At 37.5% G+C, this 20,328-nt stretch overlaps 1 protein-coding gene across 3 annotated transcripts in view; it reads left to right on the top strand.

Annotated features, from left to right (window-relative positions):
- The window catches only part of rcan3 (regulator of calcineurin 3), a 43,239-nt gene extending 22,987 nt beyond the window's left edge, over positions 1-20,252 (top strand). For all 3 annotated transcript variants that reach the window (XM_007561087.2, XM_007561088.2, XM_007561089.2), the window contains 3 exons: positions 13,904-14,077; positions 14,711-14,882; positions 17,789-20,252. In XM_007561087.2, the coding sequence (XP_007561149.1) occupies positions 13,904-14,077; positions 14,711-14,882; positions 17,789-17,943 (501 nt within the window). In that variant the 3' untranslated portion in view covers positions 17,944-20,252. The remainder of the gene's footprint in view (positions 1-13,903; positions 14,078-14,710; positions 14,883-17,788) is intronic.
- Positions 20,253-20,328: the final 76 nt, after the last annotated feature.

Raw genomic sequence — 20,328 nt, 5'->3', positions numbered from 1 at the left:
CACTTCAAAAATAAAATCAACATCTCAAACCATTAAAAAATGGTTCAAAAATAAAATCAACATCTCAAAATTAAAAATGGTTCTAAAATAAAATCAACAGTTCAAAATGTATAATGGTAACTGTTTCTGTCTGTTCAGTCCATAAACTAAGCCTGGGATCAAAAAATGTATTGAAGATGTCATTAGCAGAGACAAAGTCTTGGCTAAAAAATAAAATCAATACTTGCAAGTAAAAAATGGTTAGGAAGCGCATTACAGACCTTTAGTTGAAATGGCGCGTTAAATTCAAGTCTCCATTACAGACCAGAGAAAACTAAAGAGAATGTGGGAGATGTAGTTTGTAGTCAATTCGTGCTCAAAACCTATTTTAAGTCAATCATTGGTCTATAAAATGCTGGGATGGGCCACATAAAATGACATGGCGGGCCACATGTGTCCCGCGGGCCTTGAGTTTGACACATGTGCCTTAGAGTGTGGCTCTAAAAAATCAATTAAATGTTTTCATTTATAAAGAAAATAAAGTAGTTTTAGCTTTTTTTGCATTTCTATGCAAAATATGCAAATGAAGTGTAATAATACAAAGAACTTTTAGTAACTAATTGGCTTCAATATGTGCTTTATACATTTAGTGGATAAGCTGTATGATGTTTTGCATTTTTATGGAAAGGACTCATAAAATATATATATTTTTTTCTTTTGAAAGTTGGAAAATGGGTCCAAATCGTGGTAAATTTAATTTAACATTTTTAATCTTCAAACTGAAACATTTAATTTAGTGTATGTTAAATCTGTCTATTTTGCAGTTCTTTGAATTGAAAAAGTTGCTGAGCCCAGCTTTAGATCCATCTGATTCAATATTTGCAAGGTTTTGGGTCCATTACTGACAAACAATTTATTTCTAACTCTGCCTGTTTCCACCATACAACCACTGCAGGCATGAACAGGACAGCCATTTTCAGCTCCTACAAACTGAAGTTTTGTAGTAACACTGAGGCAGTCACACGCTCCACACTCACACACCTCAACCACAACAGTGAGTCAGCGGACTTACAGGCTGAGAAACATCTCTGTCAGCAAACACACACACACACACACACACACACACACACACACACACACACACACACACACACACACAACTCTTCACTGAAGACTCGGGAGAAATTTCCGTCGACCCGGGTCGCTCTGTGTTTGTCCTGCTACCTGTCTGTGTCTTCTTTCATGTGTCTGGCTTGTTCTCACAGTAATGATGTCACTTCAGACACAGAAGGAGGCATTTATTGACTTGTGTGCTGTTTGTTCAGCCAAACAGAAGGGATTTCTGCTGACATTTGTGATGCTTTTTTCCCCGTCTGTGCAGCTTTATGTAAGATGACGCTAACCATCCTTTGATAGTTGCTCTATTTGATTTATAATAATGTTTTACCTTTTTAATGGAATCCATCAAAACTCAGAAGTCTGAGCATTTTCAGTGTATAAACATATCAACATCATGACGCACAATGATGTGTTAGCAAAAAATCTGATAAAACCTGTGCTGTCTACTTTGAAGCATAAATAGGAATATTATTCTTACAGTCTAGTAAAAAAATTGGCATCGATTGAAATTGGATTTAGCAGGTCAGACTTTATGAAAGAAAACCAGAATCAGACAAGCAAGATCCAATTAAAATTCAATTTAATTCAAATTCAAACATACTTAATTTATCCTAAATGGAAATTAAATTCCCATTTAGGACAGTTGTAACTCATATCATTAAATTATCTCAAAAGAGTGACGCTGTGACCAGAAAAAATCTCCAGTAGCAGTCAGTTTTGGATTGTATCTTAAAAGGCCTCTGACTGAAGACACTGTTCCTTTATGACATGCTAACAGCTAATATGTCCTGGATGACAGCTAATCCACGTCATTTGCTTTTGCTGCTCCTCTTAAAATCTCCATCTGACCATCTGCATCCTTAAAGTGTCCAATTCAACTCCTCTGGCTTTGAAACTTCAGCTATTAATTGAGCTTTTCAGAAGCTAATCAGCTGCTCACAGTTTTAAAAACAAAATCCTGCTGCCACGGTTACGCATCGACTACTGTACAGAAGTAAACCTATTTTGAAGGACTTCATAATTCATTTTGTCCTTTTTGTTTATTTTATGTATTTAGAATGTCTTCCAGTTCCAGTGTTCAATGCTCATTAGAATTTAAAGTTTATTGATATTTGGGAATTTGCATTATTATATTATAGTCAAATGATCTCAAAGCAACATCATCGTTCATCGCAAGAACTTCTGAGGCAATTTATCGTACGTCAATAACAATAGAATTACATTGATGTACATCAGGAATTAATCATTGATGTTGATCAATTAATCATAAAGCCTTTGTAAATGTTAATAAAATTTCAAACCAGCCTTTAAAACTGTATTTTGTGGGACCCTGACCAGATGTTTGGCGCTTAGCAGGACAGAGCCGATGCGTACAGACGGTTGATGGTGTCGTGTTCGGTGCTTGAAGGAAACCAGATCTGGGTCCTGGCAGGGTTGAGCGATCCTGACTCTGAGCCCGGAGGCTCAGGTGTGCCCTCTCCTCTCGGTCCGGCCGCCGGGCAGGTGGAGACGGGGAGTTCATGTTGACCTGAAACCCTAGAGAAGCGCTGGGACTCATGTGTCAGATAAAGGGTTGGATCCGCGTCCGTTATGGTGACGTAGAACAAAAGGACTGTCTCCTGGATGGGGGGTCCGGTTACCATGTGACAAAAAGGCCTGCGCAGTAATCAGACAACTCTAGAAGGTCTTGATGGAAAGTAGAGTTCTGTTTTTAACGCAACAAAAATGTGGACGGAGGAAATTTCGTCACATAGTAACTGGAGTTTGTTGGCCTTACTCTGCACAAACATGAAGCAAACTGTAAACTAAAGATCACTAATGCAATTTTAAGTAGGGATCCATCAATAAATCAATCAGTTTTCTGTTGATCAATCATGATAGATTAGGGCTGGACGATAAATCAACAATATACATTGTTATATGTGATAGAATACTCAATACTGAACTATGGTCTAAAACCATACAGCATTCTGGGAGATGTAGGCAAAGGAAAGCGTTAGCTAAGCTAGGTTGGTGGACTCAGCTTGCTTGGTTACCTAGCAACAACCGGTTGCTAAGTAACTTGCCAGTTTTGCTACTGTGCCTCATAACTGCTAAAAAAATAAAAAACAACAGTGTGGGATAAAACATTAAAGGTCACTCCACCAGTTTGGCATTATTTCAGATATTTAAAACAAAAAAACTAATCAATATTTAGCAATATTGACTGATATAAAACTTTTTCTGCCATGTTTTCCAGCGCTATGCTGTAATAGATAAGACTTTGTTTTTCATGTTCATTAAATGCATCAAAACTAAACAAAACTTTAAAATCACATAAAGAAACTTCTGGAACTTCAACACTTGAGTCATTTTTCTCCCCTGACAGAAAATTAGTCGCCTATGACTCACTGCAAATGATATTAAAACCAGTAATCAGGCAGAAACTTCTGAAAAAGGAGGCGATTAGGCCGCATGTATCCCTGTGTTCTGGGTGAAACCTGCTCCATGCTGTTGCCTCGTTATGTGATGTTGTATAACACTTTGCATTAGTCCCTCTAAATTGCATGAGTCTGCGTGGGAGCCTGTTTTCATACTTGTATGTTAAGAGTGTCAAAGGAGAAGGTTTTCCATGTGTCCGTTTAGCCCCGCGCCTAAGTGCTGCAGAGGAGGAAAAGCTTCTGCCTCAATAAAATCCATAATGACCAAATTGGTACTAAGAGGATTAATGTGTCCCCAAATGCCATAAACTGATTTCAAGCTCCCTAATGTGGACGCATAGGCCTGAAGGGAACGGCAGCAGCGCCGGCGTGGCGGCCCCCTGTCGATACAGCTCCTTATTCAACGTATTGATTCCACTGTAATAACACCTGCACTGTTTAGAGGCAGACAAACGATTAATCCTGCTGCTTTTTGGTTGTTTTGTCATTCCCAGAGTCTGTTGTGTGAATATTTATTTCTGAATGCAGATGTCAGTCATTTAAAGGTTATTCTAGCAGGTTTGATTTGATTTTTTATTAAAAATTCAACACAGACGGAGAGCTAAATTTTCTTCAACAGATATTGTGAAATCTTTTTATTCTAAATAATTTTTTAATTTTTTTTAGTCATGGCGTATTCATTTATTTTTTGTAAGTGTAATAGATACTAAACTTAGAGAGCTGCAATGTAGACATGGTTAAATTAAAATTATATTTATAACTTTCAAATAAGGATATGATAATTTACCTTAAATATTTGTTCTGTTGGCTGTGGTTTTGTTTTATCTTATTTTATATCATGTGTATATGTACTGTATTTTTAATTATGCTGGGCTAGCAAGTTAGCATTTCTTAGAGGATTTTATTTTTTAATTTAATATAAGATGAGAGCCAAATTCTGTGCAGAAGATATTTATATTTTAAAACTATCTTAATCATCTGAATAAAACCTTTATTTTTTATGATTTTTTTCTATTTATATTAATTTATTTTATTCTGAAGTTTGTAAAATAAAATAATTATTATTAAAATTATCAGTTATGAAGTGCTTAATATTTATAGTAAACATTTTATTTGTTGTGTTGATTCTAGTTTTTACCTTATTTTATATTTATATACATATTATTTATTGTATTTTTTATTACATTGGGTTTTGTTTTGGGTGCTACATTTACTGAAAATGTATTCTGTTTAATTTGTCAATTACTGAACTTGTAGCAAATTTAACAGTTATAAATATAACATAAACCTTGAATGTGGCTGATAATTACATTAAAATTAGATTATTGTTGCGGCTCCACAGGTTGGTAAAAACCGTAAGAGTCTGAAAATGAGGAGGAAGTGCTGGAAACGCCCTCATGCTTTGTTGTTGTTGGAAACGTTTGGCTGTTTAACGTTGGCTGCGTTTCAGCAGACGGTCAGTCGTAACTTACTCCAATGGAAAATTTGCATTTAACTTCTAACAGTCATGGAAAAATCTCAAAATGTGATAAGGAAAAGATTGCAGCGAGAAAACTGCTCGATATTTTACCGCCTCAACATTCTGCCTCCCTTGTGCTCCCACCAGTTTAGTTACCGTTCCTCCCTTTTTAAGGAGATCAGTAATTAAACACGAAGCTTCAAACGGTTAAGAAATTAATTTCTTAATAATTCCAGCAGAGTCTATTTTGGTATAGCATTGTTACTGTGCGACCTAGTTTTCGTGGTTTTCCCCCACATCCTCTCCAGTGGTGAGGGTCTGGATCAGATTGAGATAAAGACATGTGCTTGGCTTTAATTTACAGGGGGAGAAAGAGAGAAAAGAATAAACCTTCTTCACATCTCAGCTGGACTCAGTTAATCATATTGTGTTGAACTCAGAGTGGTGTAGTTCAGGATACTGGCTTAAACATGTGAATCGACAAAAATAGAGAATTGTAAGTTGATAATTACAGAGAAAAGCTAGTGATAATTATGAACGTTAGCTGGTAACCCTCATTACAAATCTAAAAGGTTTTTAATTTCACTGCAGTTTGTTTTCTTTTGTGGGTTGAATTTTAATGAATGTGACTCAAATGATCCACATGGAGACGATACATGAAGCTGCGTCACTTGAAACAAAAGACCAACAAGCTGAAAAGCACAGCAGTAGAAGCTGACAGCTTATCAGAGACTCTAGTGAACACAGTTTGTGTAGATTAGAGTATATTCACTGTTGTGTTTACTGCATTACATCAGTGGGATCTAAACGCCTGCAGTCGGTGGTCTTTGCACCTTATTAAAACGTAATTATACCTTCAAAAAGACGGAGAAAGTCACTATTTGTAACCGCATAACGCTGAACTCCTCATTTATTAGAAGGCAGTTGCATAATTGTAATTCACCCTCATTTCAACAGAAATGAAAGGTCAAAAGTGAAAAAATTACTTTGAAAAATAAGAAATTAATCAGAAAAATAATCATAAGAAACATTAAGAAAGTAATTATAAACAAATATTTTGCCGAGATGGTAAGAGATGTTGTAATATTTCATAATCTTATGACCATATAAATAATAAATAACAGTGACTCAAGAATAGAGCCCTGAGGAACCCCATTCATTCATTCATTCATTCATTCATTCATTCATTCATTCATTCATTCATTCATTCATTCATTCAAATGATGCCAAACTTACTTTTCCTGTTCCTCTAAATGGAGATCTTAAACCATCTTATGCAGTCAACCTGTTATTTGTCCAGTGCAGTAAACAAATTATTTGATTATTAAAACTAACACATGTTGAAAAAATGGAGATAGATTTGTTGTTGTTGTTGTTTAATATTAAGACATCCAGATAAGTTTTTTTTTTTTTTTGGTTTCCGTCACTGCTTTTTTTTTTTTTTTTTGGTTTCCGTCACTGCGAGCATCAGCAGAGTGGAAAGTTGTTCATGTTTCAGTTTTGTCCTGTCAGCTGGATGCAGCCGATCCCATCGTTTACTGTTCTGCCACCTAAACTCCCCTCTGAACGAACCGTGTTGACATTACCCGATAAACCTCGCTGTGGCTCCAATGATTGTGTGTCAGCAGCAGCTCCATGCTTGCTACGCTGTGAGTCATGCCCACAGCCATGCAGCGACTGTGATGACAGCTTTTCCATGAGCCTCAGGAATAAAACTGCCTCGTCACCAAAGAGACGGATGGCTGCGGTTCACCGGGGTTAATCTCATCATGCTGGCCGTTTGCTGCCCTAGTTTGCTTTAGATGTTTTAAAAATCTCTGAAGTTCGTCCAGTATGCTGTTTCTGTTGTCTGAAGTCTTCTTAGTGCCACACAAAGAAAAGGTTCTGGACTTTTCTCCAACTGTATGGCGAATACAGTGAAGCAGAGCTGCCCCTCCCCCACCTGCTGCTGCATATTGGTTCACTGGCTGATTAGAAAATGTTTTGGAAATATTTCAAAACTCAACTAGTCTTGGTTTGGACATTAAACCAGAACCGCTCACTATTCATAAATCAGCAGAACTACTATCAGGAAGGAGACTACCTGAGCAGATAGTCTGACTAGCTAGCCTGTTATTCTGGCAAACTGTCATAAAAATGCATACTATTTTATTTAAATTGATTTGAAAACATATTAATAAGTTTATTGTCAGGGTAACTGGCCTCTTCACTCATAACTTTCTGCTTCCATTTTGTTCCATTTTGTTACAACCAAACACTTTCAGACTTATGTGCTTAAACTTTTGCATAAGAGTTCACTTCTCTTAGTATTTTTGATTAATTATGGAGGTAAATATTCATAAAGTCCACGTGCAGTTTAACCATCTTGATGTTTTCTTACTCTACATTTCCATTTATTTTGGTTCAGATTCAACCCCTACCCAAACCATCAATAACACTGAGCCAAAATAAGCAAAATTATTTTATTCACTAGTTTTAAAGCAGGTAGGAATCATTCCTCTGGCAAATTATCAAATGTTTTTAATCTAATGGGAGAAGACCAAATTTCAGTTGTTGATTAATAAAAAGGTCAGAAGTTTGTCTGTCGCTCCAAAGGGCAACGGGACGTGAAACATGGAAACATGAGGCACAGAAGCTCTTTGTTCTTTCTAATAATCTGCTGGTGATTTGAATTAAGATTGCCAAGGGGTCAATCTTAAATCAGACTCAAATTCTGACTTTCAATTTGAGTCTCAGTTGAGTAATTTCATTCATTATGACAAAAACAACATGTTGCACGTTGCTTCAGCCCGACTCATTTTGTAACGGGGCTCAGGTAGGAAGAGGTAGGCACACCCTGCACACCCTGCCCTGCACACCCTGCGTGTTGCGTAACAGTAACTTATAGAACCCTGTGGTCAGTAATGATGACCACAGTTTCCACTTTAATTAAGCCAAACTGGGAGATACTTGAGAGCCCCGACTCCTCTCCTCCTTCCCTTCCTGTTCCATCCTAAATGTGTAAAGTTTCTCTTGTTGCATAAGCAAAAGCTGTGAACAAAACAGACGCATTTTCTCATGATATTTTTCTTGATTAATCTTAAAATGCATCTATTTTTGGAGCACTTATTCTGCCTGTTATTCTGGTTTTACTTAAAGAAAAAAGCCAAGCTGTCATAAAATGCATACTATTTTATTTAAATTGAGAACATTTAAATAAAATATCTTAGATCTAAGATCTCTTTAGATCTCTTGGTTCTAAAGAGTAAAACAGACTCTTTAGATCTAATCTGACTGAATTTAAACTGCTGGTTCTACAGAATATTTGCTCAGGGAGGCTGAAAACGACTTTACACTTCTCAGATTATTTTATGTAAAAATGTTGTAAACTATAAATGTTCTTCAAATGAATATTCTTAAAAATATACTTTATATTAAGACGGAGTCATCGTTACAAAATCTGTGGTAGCTAATATATTTCACTTGCAATAAAATGTTGGGTCAGCAGGATGTGATAAAGATTTTAGTGACTTGGCAATTTTCACACAGCATTTTTTGATGCTCTTTTCTGAATTAGTTTTGCTGAAGTGTTAGTTTTTTTTTTTTTGTTTTGTTTTTGTTGGCATGGATGTTCAAGCTACTAATTAAAGCCGACAAAAATCGGACTTCTGTCTGAACTGTTTACGACCCCAAAGCAACCCGCTTACTCAGAAGACCCTTCTGTCATAAGTTAAAATCATAATTTTCAACCATTGTTTTTGTTCAGACTGCTGACGCTTTGAAAGCTACAGGATACGTATCCAACTAGTTACATTTACTCGGTTACATTCACTTGAGTAACCTTTTTGAAAAAGAAATACTTTGGTAGTATTTTTACTATGCTGTGCTTTTTACTTTTATTTGAGTAATTTTATTATAAAGTTTTTCTACTCTTACTTTTGCATATTTTCTGGATTTTCTACTCACTGAATGAAAAACAAACATGTTTTAACCAAAAATTCACCAGACACAGAATCACAGCTGCAGTTTTTTATTGAAGGAAATTAATTTTTAATTTTTTTTCTTGCTCGATTTTGTTATTTTTTGTTACTTATATAAATCATCCCAAAATTTCCTCTTAACTTCATATTTTGACCCATCTGATTATCTCATTTTGAAATGATTGATTATTTGATCAGTTAATCAGTACTCGAGTAAACCTTTTACCAAATACGTTTTACTCTTTTTTGAGTTATTTCTTGGCTACGTTTTACTTTTACTTGAGTAAAAATATGTGGAAGTAGTGTTACTTTTAGTTGAGTACAACTTTTGGCTCTCTGCCCACCTCTGTATCTGAATTCGTACCACATATGGAAGAAGCACAGATCTGATGTTTTGGAGGTGAAAAGATTGGAATCTTTTATGGGCAAGACGGGAAGAAGTTGTGGATTCTTTCAATGTCCAACAATACTATAGCAAATATTTTTGTCCAAACATTATTCATCCCAAACTTTGTTGCTCTTTCGCTTGTACTCGCACAAACAGCACAGGTCGGGCCGAGCGTAACTCAACACCCCTCTCCTGCTCGCCCCTCACCTCCCTCCCCTCGTTCCCTCAGGATGTTCGCTCATGAAGAGCCCATAAATTAGTGATAAGCATGTTCACTTGTTACGCACCAATCAGCCATAGGTTTATCAAACATCAGCGCAGCGCAGTGTGCTTTTATGCAACTCGATCTCTGAGCTTTCCTACATCTCCGCTCACGCCAAAACATCCATTTAGCTTAAGGAAGTAGCTGCGGCGGAGCGCCTGCGTGGGTGACTGTAAACCTTATCGGTTTTACTCATGGCGTCTGACATGTGAGTCATAGTAGCTGGCATGGCTCATGGAAAATTCATAGCTTAAATAAGGGCTTAAGTGGGCTCTGTTGAAAGGCCAAACAAGCGCCGTGTTGTCATTCTCAAGAAAACCATGATTGTATCGCAGGGAGGAGGATGGGCCTGAAAACAATGCTTCAGTGCTCTGAAATGTAAGACAAAGTTGCAACGTTTGCATGTTTGTGCTCAAAATAATCCCCATGCCTCTGCAACATCTCCACTTTATTCTAATAGACTTTGGCAGCTTATTTTTGATAGGTAAGATAGTTTATTGATATATCTAAATAAAAAAGGTGAATTTTGTGAACTCTGTTATTTTTGTAGAGCTGAGAAGAGAGCTGATAGTTTTGTGTAAAGTCTTGTTTACATACGTAAATATGACAGTTTTATTTATGCATTTGAGTTGAGGTGGAATGATTACACAACAGCAGCTGTAGTAAATTTCAAATATATGCATTCTTCCTCACTAATACTTGGTTAAATTCCTCATCCTGTCACAAAAACAAATTTTGCTGGACAATAAATTGTCCCAGAAGTTATTGCAATAAATGATAATATTGTTTTGAGACAATTTTACATAATATAATGGTAATAATAATGCAAGAACTCATTCTCAAAGATCATTAAACTGTAATTTCCAATGAACATTTAACACTGGAACTGCAAGACATTTAAAATATCCAAAATAAATAAACAAAACAAAAAAAATTAATTATGAAGTCTCTGTAAACCAAATTGTCCTTCAAAAAAAAAGGTTTAGTTGAGGCAAAAACACGAGACTGAAGACTTTTATCATCCAGTTTTTGGCAGACTGAGAAAAAGAAGAAAAACAATAAATCATGCAAATGAAAATGTTTAAGCTCATTTTAATTTAACATGCATTTAATTGATTTATTGCTTATTGCAGTTAACTTTCAGGAGCGGGTCCAATCTCAAACCCAGTAATAATTATAATAGACATTTTCCTGTTTATTGAACATCTTGCAGCTTTAATTTTTTTTAAAAGACTGAACTAAAATCTTGCAAGTTTTCAAAAGAATTAACACAAATAATGAATGGATGGAATAAAAGATGTAAGCAAATTCAATTAAAATCTTGTTGATCACAATTTTCTATTATTTCAAAGATGTTTCCAATCTGTCCTGATTCCCCTTAAGGCAGGAAATGTTTCACATTTTTACTGACTTGACCCCTTTTCCTTAACTCAAGGACTCACCAGAAATCTGCCTAAAAATGGCATGAAGCAGGATGGAGGTCAAGTCTGCTGTGAAGTAAAGCCAGCTGCTTTGAAAAGGGAGGATCAGATGTTCTTACAAGGGGAGAAAAACTGAGAAAAGCAATAAGGGAAAGAAAGAGCTAAAGGAAAAGGGCCTGTGCATATTTCTGATGTCCTGATTATCTGACCGCAGTGAACATCAGACTCTGCTTCAGTCTGCTGAATCATCTACTGCTCAGTGCGTCAGAGACGTTGATGATGTGAAGTCCTTAGAGAGGGAAAGCTGTCATTTTACAGCAGACTCACTGTGTTTAAATGCACTTCAGTTACAGTTCTGGTCAGAGGTCCTTTTTATGAGTGTATGCATAAAAAACAATACATCTTGAATCCATTTTGATTGAAATTTGCCAGGTTTTACACAAACACACATGAAGAAAGAGCCGTGCCCAAAGCTGATTGAAAAGTGACGTGTAAAAAAGCTAAAAGAGTGAGGATTTTAAATTCTGTCAATATCTGGCAAAAATAGAATATCTCTCAGTTGAGATCAGCCATGCAGTAACAGAGCTGATTGAAGAGCAGTGGACACCAATTGACAGTAATGCCTCAGATTGTAAACATGCGGATCTCATTTCATGTGGGACTTCAGGAAAGTTTGTTTTCTGAGTCCTGAGCTGCTGTTTTTGACGAGAAAAGTCTCATGGTGAGACGAGTCGGAGATGAAACTGTGAAACATGACGATAGGAAGAAAATGTTGCAATATTCGGAGGATTAAAACTGAAACTCTCTAACCTCAGCCCTACTGATCATGTAAACAGTGAGAAAAAGTCAGAAAATATGACAATTTAAATGTATTTTACCCATTCTGACAAAATGATTGGTCAAATATCCATCCAGAGCTTTATTTAGGGCAGCAGCTTCATAAATTAGTCAAAGTCCAGCATTTTTTGTGAGCTTCTTGGGTTGTTGATACCCTCCAGAGGTGCTTTCATTCACCAGCCCTGTTTAGTCCGTTTTAATCAAACTCCAATTCGTTTCCCTAAAAGTCCGGTTCGTTTGGGGAGGTGTGAATGTGCAATCAAACTCTGATCCGCAGAGAAACCTCAGTCTTGGTTCACCAAGTGGACCGGAGACCGCTCCAAAAGTAGGAAGCGGACTGCAGCGCAAGGCATTCTGGGTAAATACAACCACAACAAACATGCTAGTGTTGCGCTAGTAGGAAAAACAACTGGTGGTCTTTTACCAAAGACAAAAGAGAAACCCTACAACCGCTAAAATCTGAAGCTACGCCATTTTTATTTACACTTTATGAAGAAGGAAGCTGCTCTCAGTGTCTTCTTCAGAGATTTTTGTGTCGCTTCCTTCAGTGGTTCTCAGTGCAGCGCCCCCACAGGTGAGGAGGGGAACAGGTTCTTCAAATGGTTTGGATCGTTTGACACAGGGTATTGTGAACGAACCGCACAGCTGAAAATGTAACAAATGTTACCAAATCGAACCGAGTCTACTGGACTATAAGGTGAAAGATATCGAAATTTATTTCTAAATGTTTTTGAATTTCTTTTGTTGAGTGCAATGTGTTTCTTTTGGCATCTCTTGGCCTACATCCTGTTATCAGACAGGTTAAGGTTAGGTTATTTCTTGATTTTTACCAATTTGGCAGTAATCAGGGGTGGATGTAGTTAAAGAAATTGAACTCAGTTAATTCATTATTTAACCAGGGGAGGCTGATTGGGGCTGGTAGCTTTGTTTCCCATTAATACATGGAACTATCCTTTTTTTTTTCTTTTTCTTTTTTTTCACATTTTTATCGTTTTCTAATATTACAATTTGTCTTACGATATGAAACATTCAAGTGAGAAAAAATGTAAACACAAAATGATTGTTTATCCAATCATGAAGTGCAAATTATTAGCACTGTTTTTGTGGCAGTGAAAAGATCGTTGCAAGTTTGCAACCTGCCCATCAACCTTCATGTTTCCCACTGAATCTGAGCTACTGGAGCGGCTGGGAGATGGTCGACAAGGAAACAACGAATAGCACCACTGATTACTCAGAAATCAGCTCTCCTGGTGGCCTTCTTCCTTTTTGCCCTCCTGCTGAGCTGCTTGATTGAGTTCACAGCCGAGGAGGGCAATCTGGTGCCCAAGAAGACAAATTAGTTTTACAAAAAAGAAAAACTAAAGGTTGGTGCCTGAGGCAGAAGGAGAAGAGCAAGGAAAGAAGCCAGACTTTTACTGAAACAAGTGAAATTTGAGTTAGTCTTTCCTGTGATGATTAGTCAGGAAATAAAGTTAACAAATCTCACTGCTTATCAAAAATTATGAAAAAATCTCAAGACTTTTTAACAATTGTATGAAGAGGGATTTCTGTTTTAAATTCATTATTAGCAGTGGAAAAGTTACAATAAAAATCTAACAGTTGATTGATGATTAAAAGGATAAATATCACATCCAATATCAAAGTGTCTGTATTTTACTTAAAAATAAAATCCAGCTTAAATAACTGATAAAATACTCAATAAACAAGATGAACAAATAGTAACACATCAACTGAATTCACAGCGACATTCTTGGAAAAAGTAAAAAGAATCTTGAATTTGTTTTAGCATGTCGGCTTTCAAAAGCTGCAACTTTGTGAGGTAGAAGTGACCAGAAGCCACACAAATGGTGCAAACAGCTGCAGTTTGATAGTTTTAATGGCTAACACTCTTGCTTAATGTCAAAGAGCATCACTATTTTCAGCAAAATTAGTGTAATATTTTGAGAAACATGCTGTTTTTTCTAATATAATATCTACCTTGCCACTTGAAGTGGGCAGGAAAGCAGAGTAGCTTGTTCAACATTTCATAGTTTTTTATTATTATTTTGATTTTTTGCAGGAGAGGTTTGAAGCGCTCTTCAGGATCTATGATGACCAGGTCACTTTCCAGTTGTTCAAAAGCTTCAGGAGAGTCCGGATCAACTTCAGCACCCCAGAGGCGGCGGCCCGCGCCCGCATCGAGCTGCACGAGTCCGAGTTCAACGGCAAGAAGCTAAAACTCTACTTCGCTCAGGTGAGGAAATGCCCAGGGGAGCTGTTGAATACATTACATTACTGTGATTTATCTCCCGTGTTTCTGCTTATGTTCCACTTAGTTTCCATCTAAATATAAATAAAAGTACACTGCAAAAACACAAAATCTTACCAAGTAGATATTTGCGTTAGAAACTAGACCTAAAATACTTGATATTTTGTGTTTTTGCAGTGAAGCAGGACAGTTCAGGGTGAGCCCCTCTCAGACTTTTGCATCGTAGGAAAATATGTCAAAAAAGCTTCCAAAAAGCTTCACCCACTATGACCCTGCAGCACCTTCTTGTACTTTGACGTAAGAGGATTATGGATTTTAGAGCTCCGATAAAGGCCTCATGTAGGTATTGTAATTACAGCAATTGCAAGCTATCAAAACGCCAAAATCCCTTTATCTGAACAGGCTTGCTATTAAACATAAGAGGCCTCAAACTGTGACTTTTTGTTAGAAAATTGCACATAAAGAACTCAGGAAGTCTAAAAACTTCCTGAGGTTCATGGATCTTATTTTGTTCTTTTTATTTTTTGCAGACATGATTGTTTTCTTGCTGATTTTCCTGCCACTCACCTCTTCCGTAGAGGAACAACACGCGTCATGTGTTTGTTTTCCGTCCAACAGATCCAGAACGGCGATGAAGACATCGACAAGTCGTATCTGGCTCCTCCGCAGCCGGTCAAACAGTTCCTGATCTCTCCACCCGCCTCTCCGCCTGTCGGCTGGAGTCAGAGCGAAGACGCCACGCCTGTCATCAACTATGACCTGCTGTGTGCTGTGGCTAAGCTCGGACCTGGTCAGTGCTGCTTTGTAATTGTTACTCTCATGGAAAAATGAAATGAGTTTTTTGCAGTAGTATTGAAATCAGGGTTGGGCAATATGATGTAAAAATAAAATCTTTAAGCTTTAAAGTAATCAGAGGAAATATGAATTGACTCACTTTTGCAGATTTTTTCTTTCTTTTGGGGGTTAAAAATGTTGAAAACCACATAGTTTCCCTCCCACTTCACATTTATGTAATGTTTTTGTTTTGGTCTATCATGTAAAATCGCACTAATACTTTTGCAAGCCTTTGTAATTAATTTCCTCAAAGCTAGTGTTCTCTTTTAAAGGTTGTCATGAATCTGTTTCTTTAATGAGCTGGTTTGGATGCGTTGTCATTATAAAAACTTCCTTTAATGGTTTCTTGTGAAAATCTGAAAGCTTTTTGAGCTCAGATGTCTACTGCTGCTACATTTTGCACCAAGCCCGGTTTCTGCAGTGATTATTAACCATCTGTATGCATCAGACTGCTGACAGGGTGCAAAAGTAACACAGAAAGCTTACAGTGGAGTGTTTAATCAGGCAGAGGATTGCACAGCTTATGCAGCAATGAGTTGGTTCTGCTAAAGTTTGATTTTGCAGACTTGCATGTGCTGCAGCAGTAATGTGAGGTCAAACACAGGGCGTCATAGAGCAGCTCTGCAGCACAACGTCTTGCAGTCATTAACTGTGTTTCTATTAAAAATGTGCAAACTGAAATTACAAAAATAAATTTGCTTAACTGGAAACAACAATTTCGAAAAAAAACACGTTTTTCTATAAGAAGTTTTTGCTCTAGGATGAGGTGGTTTTATCGAAATCGATGATCTTTTGACGTCACATGATTAACAAACGGATGTTACTACTGGCGAAAATGACGAAGAAGACTACAGGAAGTTGTAGGAGGAGGATGGCTCAATCTCACAGCATTGCACAGTTCAGAAAAACTTCAGTATCATTTGAACTTATTGAATCAAATACTCTTCTTTAAAATCGTTAACTACACTTTTCTCAAAACGCCGCAGACAAGGAGAAAGTGTGAATAAGACGCCAACGTTTCCACTAATGGCTGAAATATGAATATATTTCATGTAAATGTTTAAATCTGTCAAGATTTTTAATGACTTATCATTTAAAGAATTGCTTCTCATGTGATTTTAATTTCATTTCTTATTTAATGTAAATGCAGCAAATGCAGATTTGTGCACATTTGTATTGAAAACACTTGTTTTGCAGATTTTCATCAGGTTTGCAGCAGCTATGTGCGATGAAAAACACATTTCCAAATCTGCTTTCGGCTGAATACTTTTTATTATCTCCATCAAAAAAAAACAAAAAAAAAAAACATTATCTCAAACAAACACTCACACTCACACAGGCAGCGAGTCTAGCTCAGACGGCCACTTTGTGCCGTTGCCATAGAAACACGAGGCATCAGGAAATGGCTTTGTTTCTCGCCTCATATCCTGGCGTCTGAAATCAGATTAGGGCGCAGCGCAGCTCGCTGGCTCCCTCTGTACGCCACCTGCTGTAACTGCAGCACTCCGTTCGCGCCCCATCTCTGTGTTTGGCGCCGCAGCACCCATTTCCCTCTGCCTGCCAGCTGCCTGCCAGCTGCCTGATCGCGTCTACATGGCAACCGAGATGCAATCTAAGTGTGTGTTTTCAGTCTGAGTTCATCTGGATTATTTTTGGAAGAAGCTTTTTGTTTTAGCTTGATGTTCAGTTTGGCTGGTACAGTTCCCTGCTAAAGGAGTCACTCCCTTCTCACCTGGCTTTACATTTGCAGAAACAAATCTCTCCGTGTTTCCAACAGATCAACACAGTTAAGTGAATAATTGTAAAGCAGGAAGGAAATGATGCACAGTTTTCAACATTTTTTTCTTTCATATTGAAGAGACTAAAAAACATTGCTCATTCTTTGCAAAATAAAAATTTCAGTTTCACTCAGATTCATTTTTAAGTCTTGCAGCAGATTCTAGATTGGATTTGGGTCTGGGCTTTGACTGGGACATTCTGGATATGCTTTGATGTAAACCATGCCATTTTAGCTCTAGAATAGATGTTAGGTGCCCCAGTGATTATTTTAGTAATCAATTATTCTGAGGATTAATCACATTTAAAAATTGTCACATTCATTAAATTTTTCATTGAACCACTCAAGATTATTTTCTAAGACATTAGAAATGCTGTCAAAATGCAAATAAACGCATAAATCTGTTTATTTTTATTAAGAAAACAAACATTTTTTGTCAAATATAATGTACAGCTGACCTGTTGAGTAGTTTTTTAAATAACTGATTAATAACTAGAAAGAAAAAGGTGTCTAAGAAGATTTTTTTACCCGGTTCAAATTCACAAAAGAATGTTATTGTGTTGCTTAAGTGGTTAAATCAAAAAACTGCAGAACTCCAAAAACACAAAATCTTACCAGTTTCTCGTTCAAATATGTAAGTACACTTGAAATGATACAAACTAACTTACCAGTAACTTTTCTGCAAGATAATTAGCTTAATTTAAGTAAATAATTCCTAAATATTGATGAAAAAGTTCTAGATCCACTGACAGATTATTATAACAAAACATTTCTCCATGTTATTTGGAGTTATTTACTTAAAACAAGTTGAAAATTTACTTTTCTCACATTTCAATATTTGCACTAGAAACTAGACTAAAAATGCTTGGTAAGATTTTGTGTTTGCAGTCAATGTGCCATTTCTTTATCCGATTAATCACATATTATGATGATTAATCGTCAGATTTATTGATTAATCAGTTAATAAAATAATTGTTAAATATTAGAATACTTCATTATTCTTGTCATTTTATGATGTAAAGCTGAAATGTGCCACATAAATAAGCTTGATGGATTGATTGATTGTCTTCTTCTTTCCCCTCCAGGTGAAAAGTACGAGCTCCACGCGGGGACAGAGTCCACCCCCAGCGTGGTCGTCCACGTGTGCGAGAGTGAGACGGAGGAGGACGAGGCGGTGCGGCCAAAGCAGCAGATCGTCCAGACCAGACGTCCCGACGGGCCTCCCGCCGTCTTCAACTAAACGGGGGGACGGTGGGGAGCCTCCGCCCCGACCCCGCCTCCTCGGCCTCCCGACTGCGGCGCGGCGTCCGCACCCTTTAAAAAACCCGTGACACACCTGCCCCCCCCCTCCTCTCTCTCTCTCTCTCGTCTCTGCACTCACAGAGAGCGTCGACGCCCCTCATTTCAGTTCAACTACAAGCGAAAAACAAAAACATTGCTTCGAACGACGGCGTTTGTGGTGGAGCGCGGCGATGGAATGAGGCGGCCGGAAGGGAATGGATGACACACAAACACTCATCACATTCTGCGGACAGCGTGGGGAGCGGCGGCCTGGCCTCCCACCCACCAAACTCCCCCCCTCCTCAGTTTTCAGCAACACGGGGGGCGAACATACCTGTCCGAACACAGGCACCTGTCACGTATCACTCCCAGCTGTCATCGCTGCTCGTCCCTCACCTCTTCCCTTCATTTGTACAACGATCACCCCGGACATTTTGTTTTTCCTTTCAAGATATATTAGACTTTCTTTTTCAAATCTGCTGTCTTGCATCAGGACCGAGTGTGTGATGTTGCCGCTCCTCTCTGCATGTATATACTCTGTTATGAAAAATATGTACTGAAACACAAATACTAACAAGTCATACGAAGAAAAAGGAACCTATTTAACGTCACACACCGCACGAAGCGCCATACGTGACTAACAAAGATGCGCTGGATGTTTGACTTTCTTTATTTCTGCTTCTTCTTTTGTCTTCTTTTTTTATTTGAAAGGTGTTTTTGCTAACTAGATGTGTATTCATACTCTGTATTTGATAACCCAACAATTTTTGCATGCCTAGTTACTTCTGGAGACGAGAAGCTGAAGCTTTTTTGCTATTGTTCGTGATGGCAGGGAATTGGTGTTGGCGGCGAGTTTTGCTAAAACTTGATGGATTGGAAAACAGTTCATCCCTCCTTTTCTTAAAGGAGTTTTGTGATATTTGTGTCTCTTTTTTTAAATTGTATTTTCACATCCCTTTCGTTTGCTTTCTGCATGTCAGGTTTTCTGACAAACTGCTTGTTTTGCACTGAGAATCTCTTTTTCTCTCTCTCTCTCTGTGAATTGAAACGTGCTGCTTCTTGCCGTGTAAATATGTCAAAATGGTTTCTCTGGTTCTTTTTGCAGCCGACTGATGCGGGGGAGAAAAGAAAAAACATGAAATGGACCGACCAAAGCATTTATTCGCAAATGGATTCTTAGTGTTTCTTTGCATTTCTCACCTGCTTGTTTAACCAGATGAAGAAACATGAATAACTGCTTGTAACAGGTGTCTGAATCTTATGTCATTTGGCAGCTTTATATCTGTTTGGCTGTAAAGCATTAAGAAAAAGACGTGTCTGTGTGTATGCAAGTGTGCGTTTCTTCTTTATTTGAGGCAAAGCTTTTATCTCAAGCTCAGCACCTGGTCAGCCTTTTTCACCAGCACATTATATTGCAGTGAGTGAAACACTCCAGTGAACCCTTTAGGCCTTTTGGATCTATAGGAGCGAGCTGCTGGGATACATGTTCACCTGAGGCTTGACGGGAAGCAGGACGGCGCAGCAGAAGGAATTTAAAAATATATATCTACTTTGTGTTTCTGTTTGTCTTAAGCATCTGTTTTTCTGAGAAACGGCTCTCTGACAGAGTGAACGTTTTACTGGAGCCGATGCATTTCGATGGTTTAAAGGAAAACGCAGCAGCAGAGCATGAGGAAACGCATTTCTTTTTATTTTTTACTCTGTAATCATGGAGATTTAAACTGGTGCACTTTGGTCACAGTCGAGAAGAAGATGTATATTTATGTACATATGCCAAGTGTTTTGTTTCTTTTCTTGCTGAGGTCAGTCTCAGTGTGCAGTTTGTTACAGCTTTTCCTTGGCTTTGTTGTAATGGGGAGAAAAAAAACATTAAAAAGAAAAACAAACAAAAAACCACATGTAACCTGAAGATGCTCAATCAAAACCAACTGTCTTGGTGTTGTTGTTCGACATTGACTCGGTTTGAATGTTTCATTTACTTCTGGGGAACTTAAATAGTTCAATAATACTGTTAATACTGTCACTGTTGTAACGTTTCTGTTGAGATCTGAATATTGTCTGAATATCGTAGAAATCCAGAAAACAACGTAGCAAAAACAAGCAATAATTTACAGTTGTATGATACCAGTATGTGTATTTTACATGTTCTGTACCTATTTCTCAGACATGGTCTCTCTGTCTCTGACAGTTATCTGCTTCTGTTTGTGTAGTAAGGAAGTCCATTTGTTTCACATAGAGAAATACATAAAGACTCATTTTTAAAAGCCACGCCTTTAAGTCCTTCATTTTCTGGGTGTTTTTCTGCTGCAGAGCCAAACTTTTGATGAGTCGGTTCTGATTGTCA

This window comes from Poecilia formosa, unplaced genomic scaffold (assembly GCF_000485575.1).
Source record: "Poecilia formosa unplaced genomic scaffold, Poecilia_formosa-5.1.2 Scaffold123, whole genome shotgun sequence".
Lineage (NCBI taxonomy): Eukaryota > Metazoa > Chordata > Actinopteri > Cyprinodontiformes > Poeciliidae > Poecilia > Poecilia formosa.
This window is presented reverse-complemented; position numbering and strand designations above follow the sequence as displayed.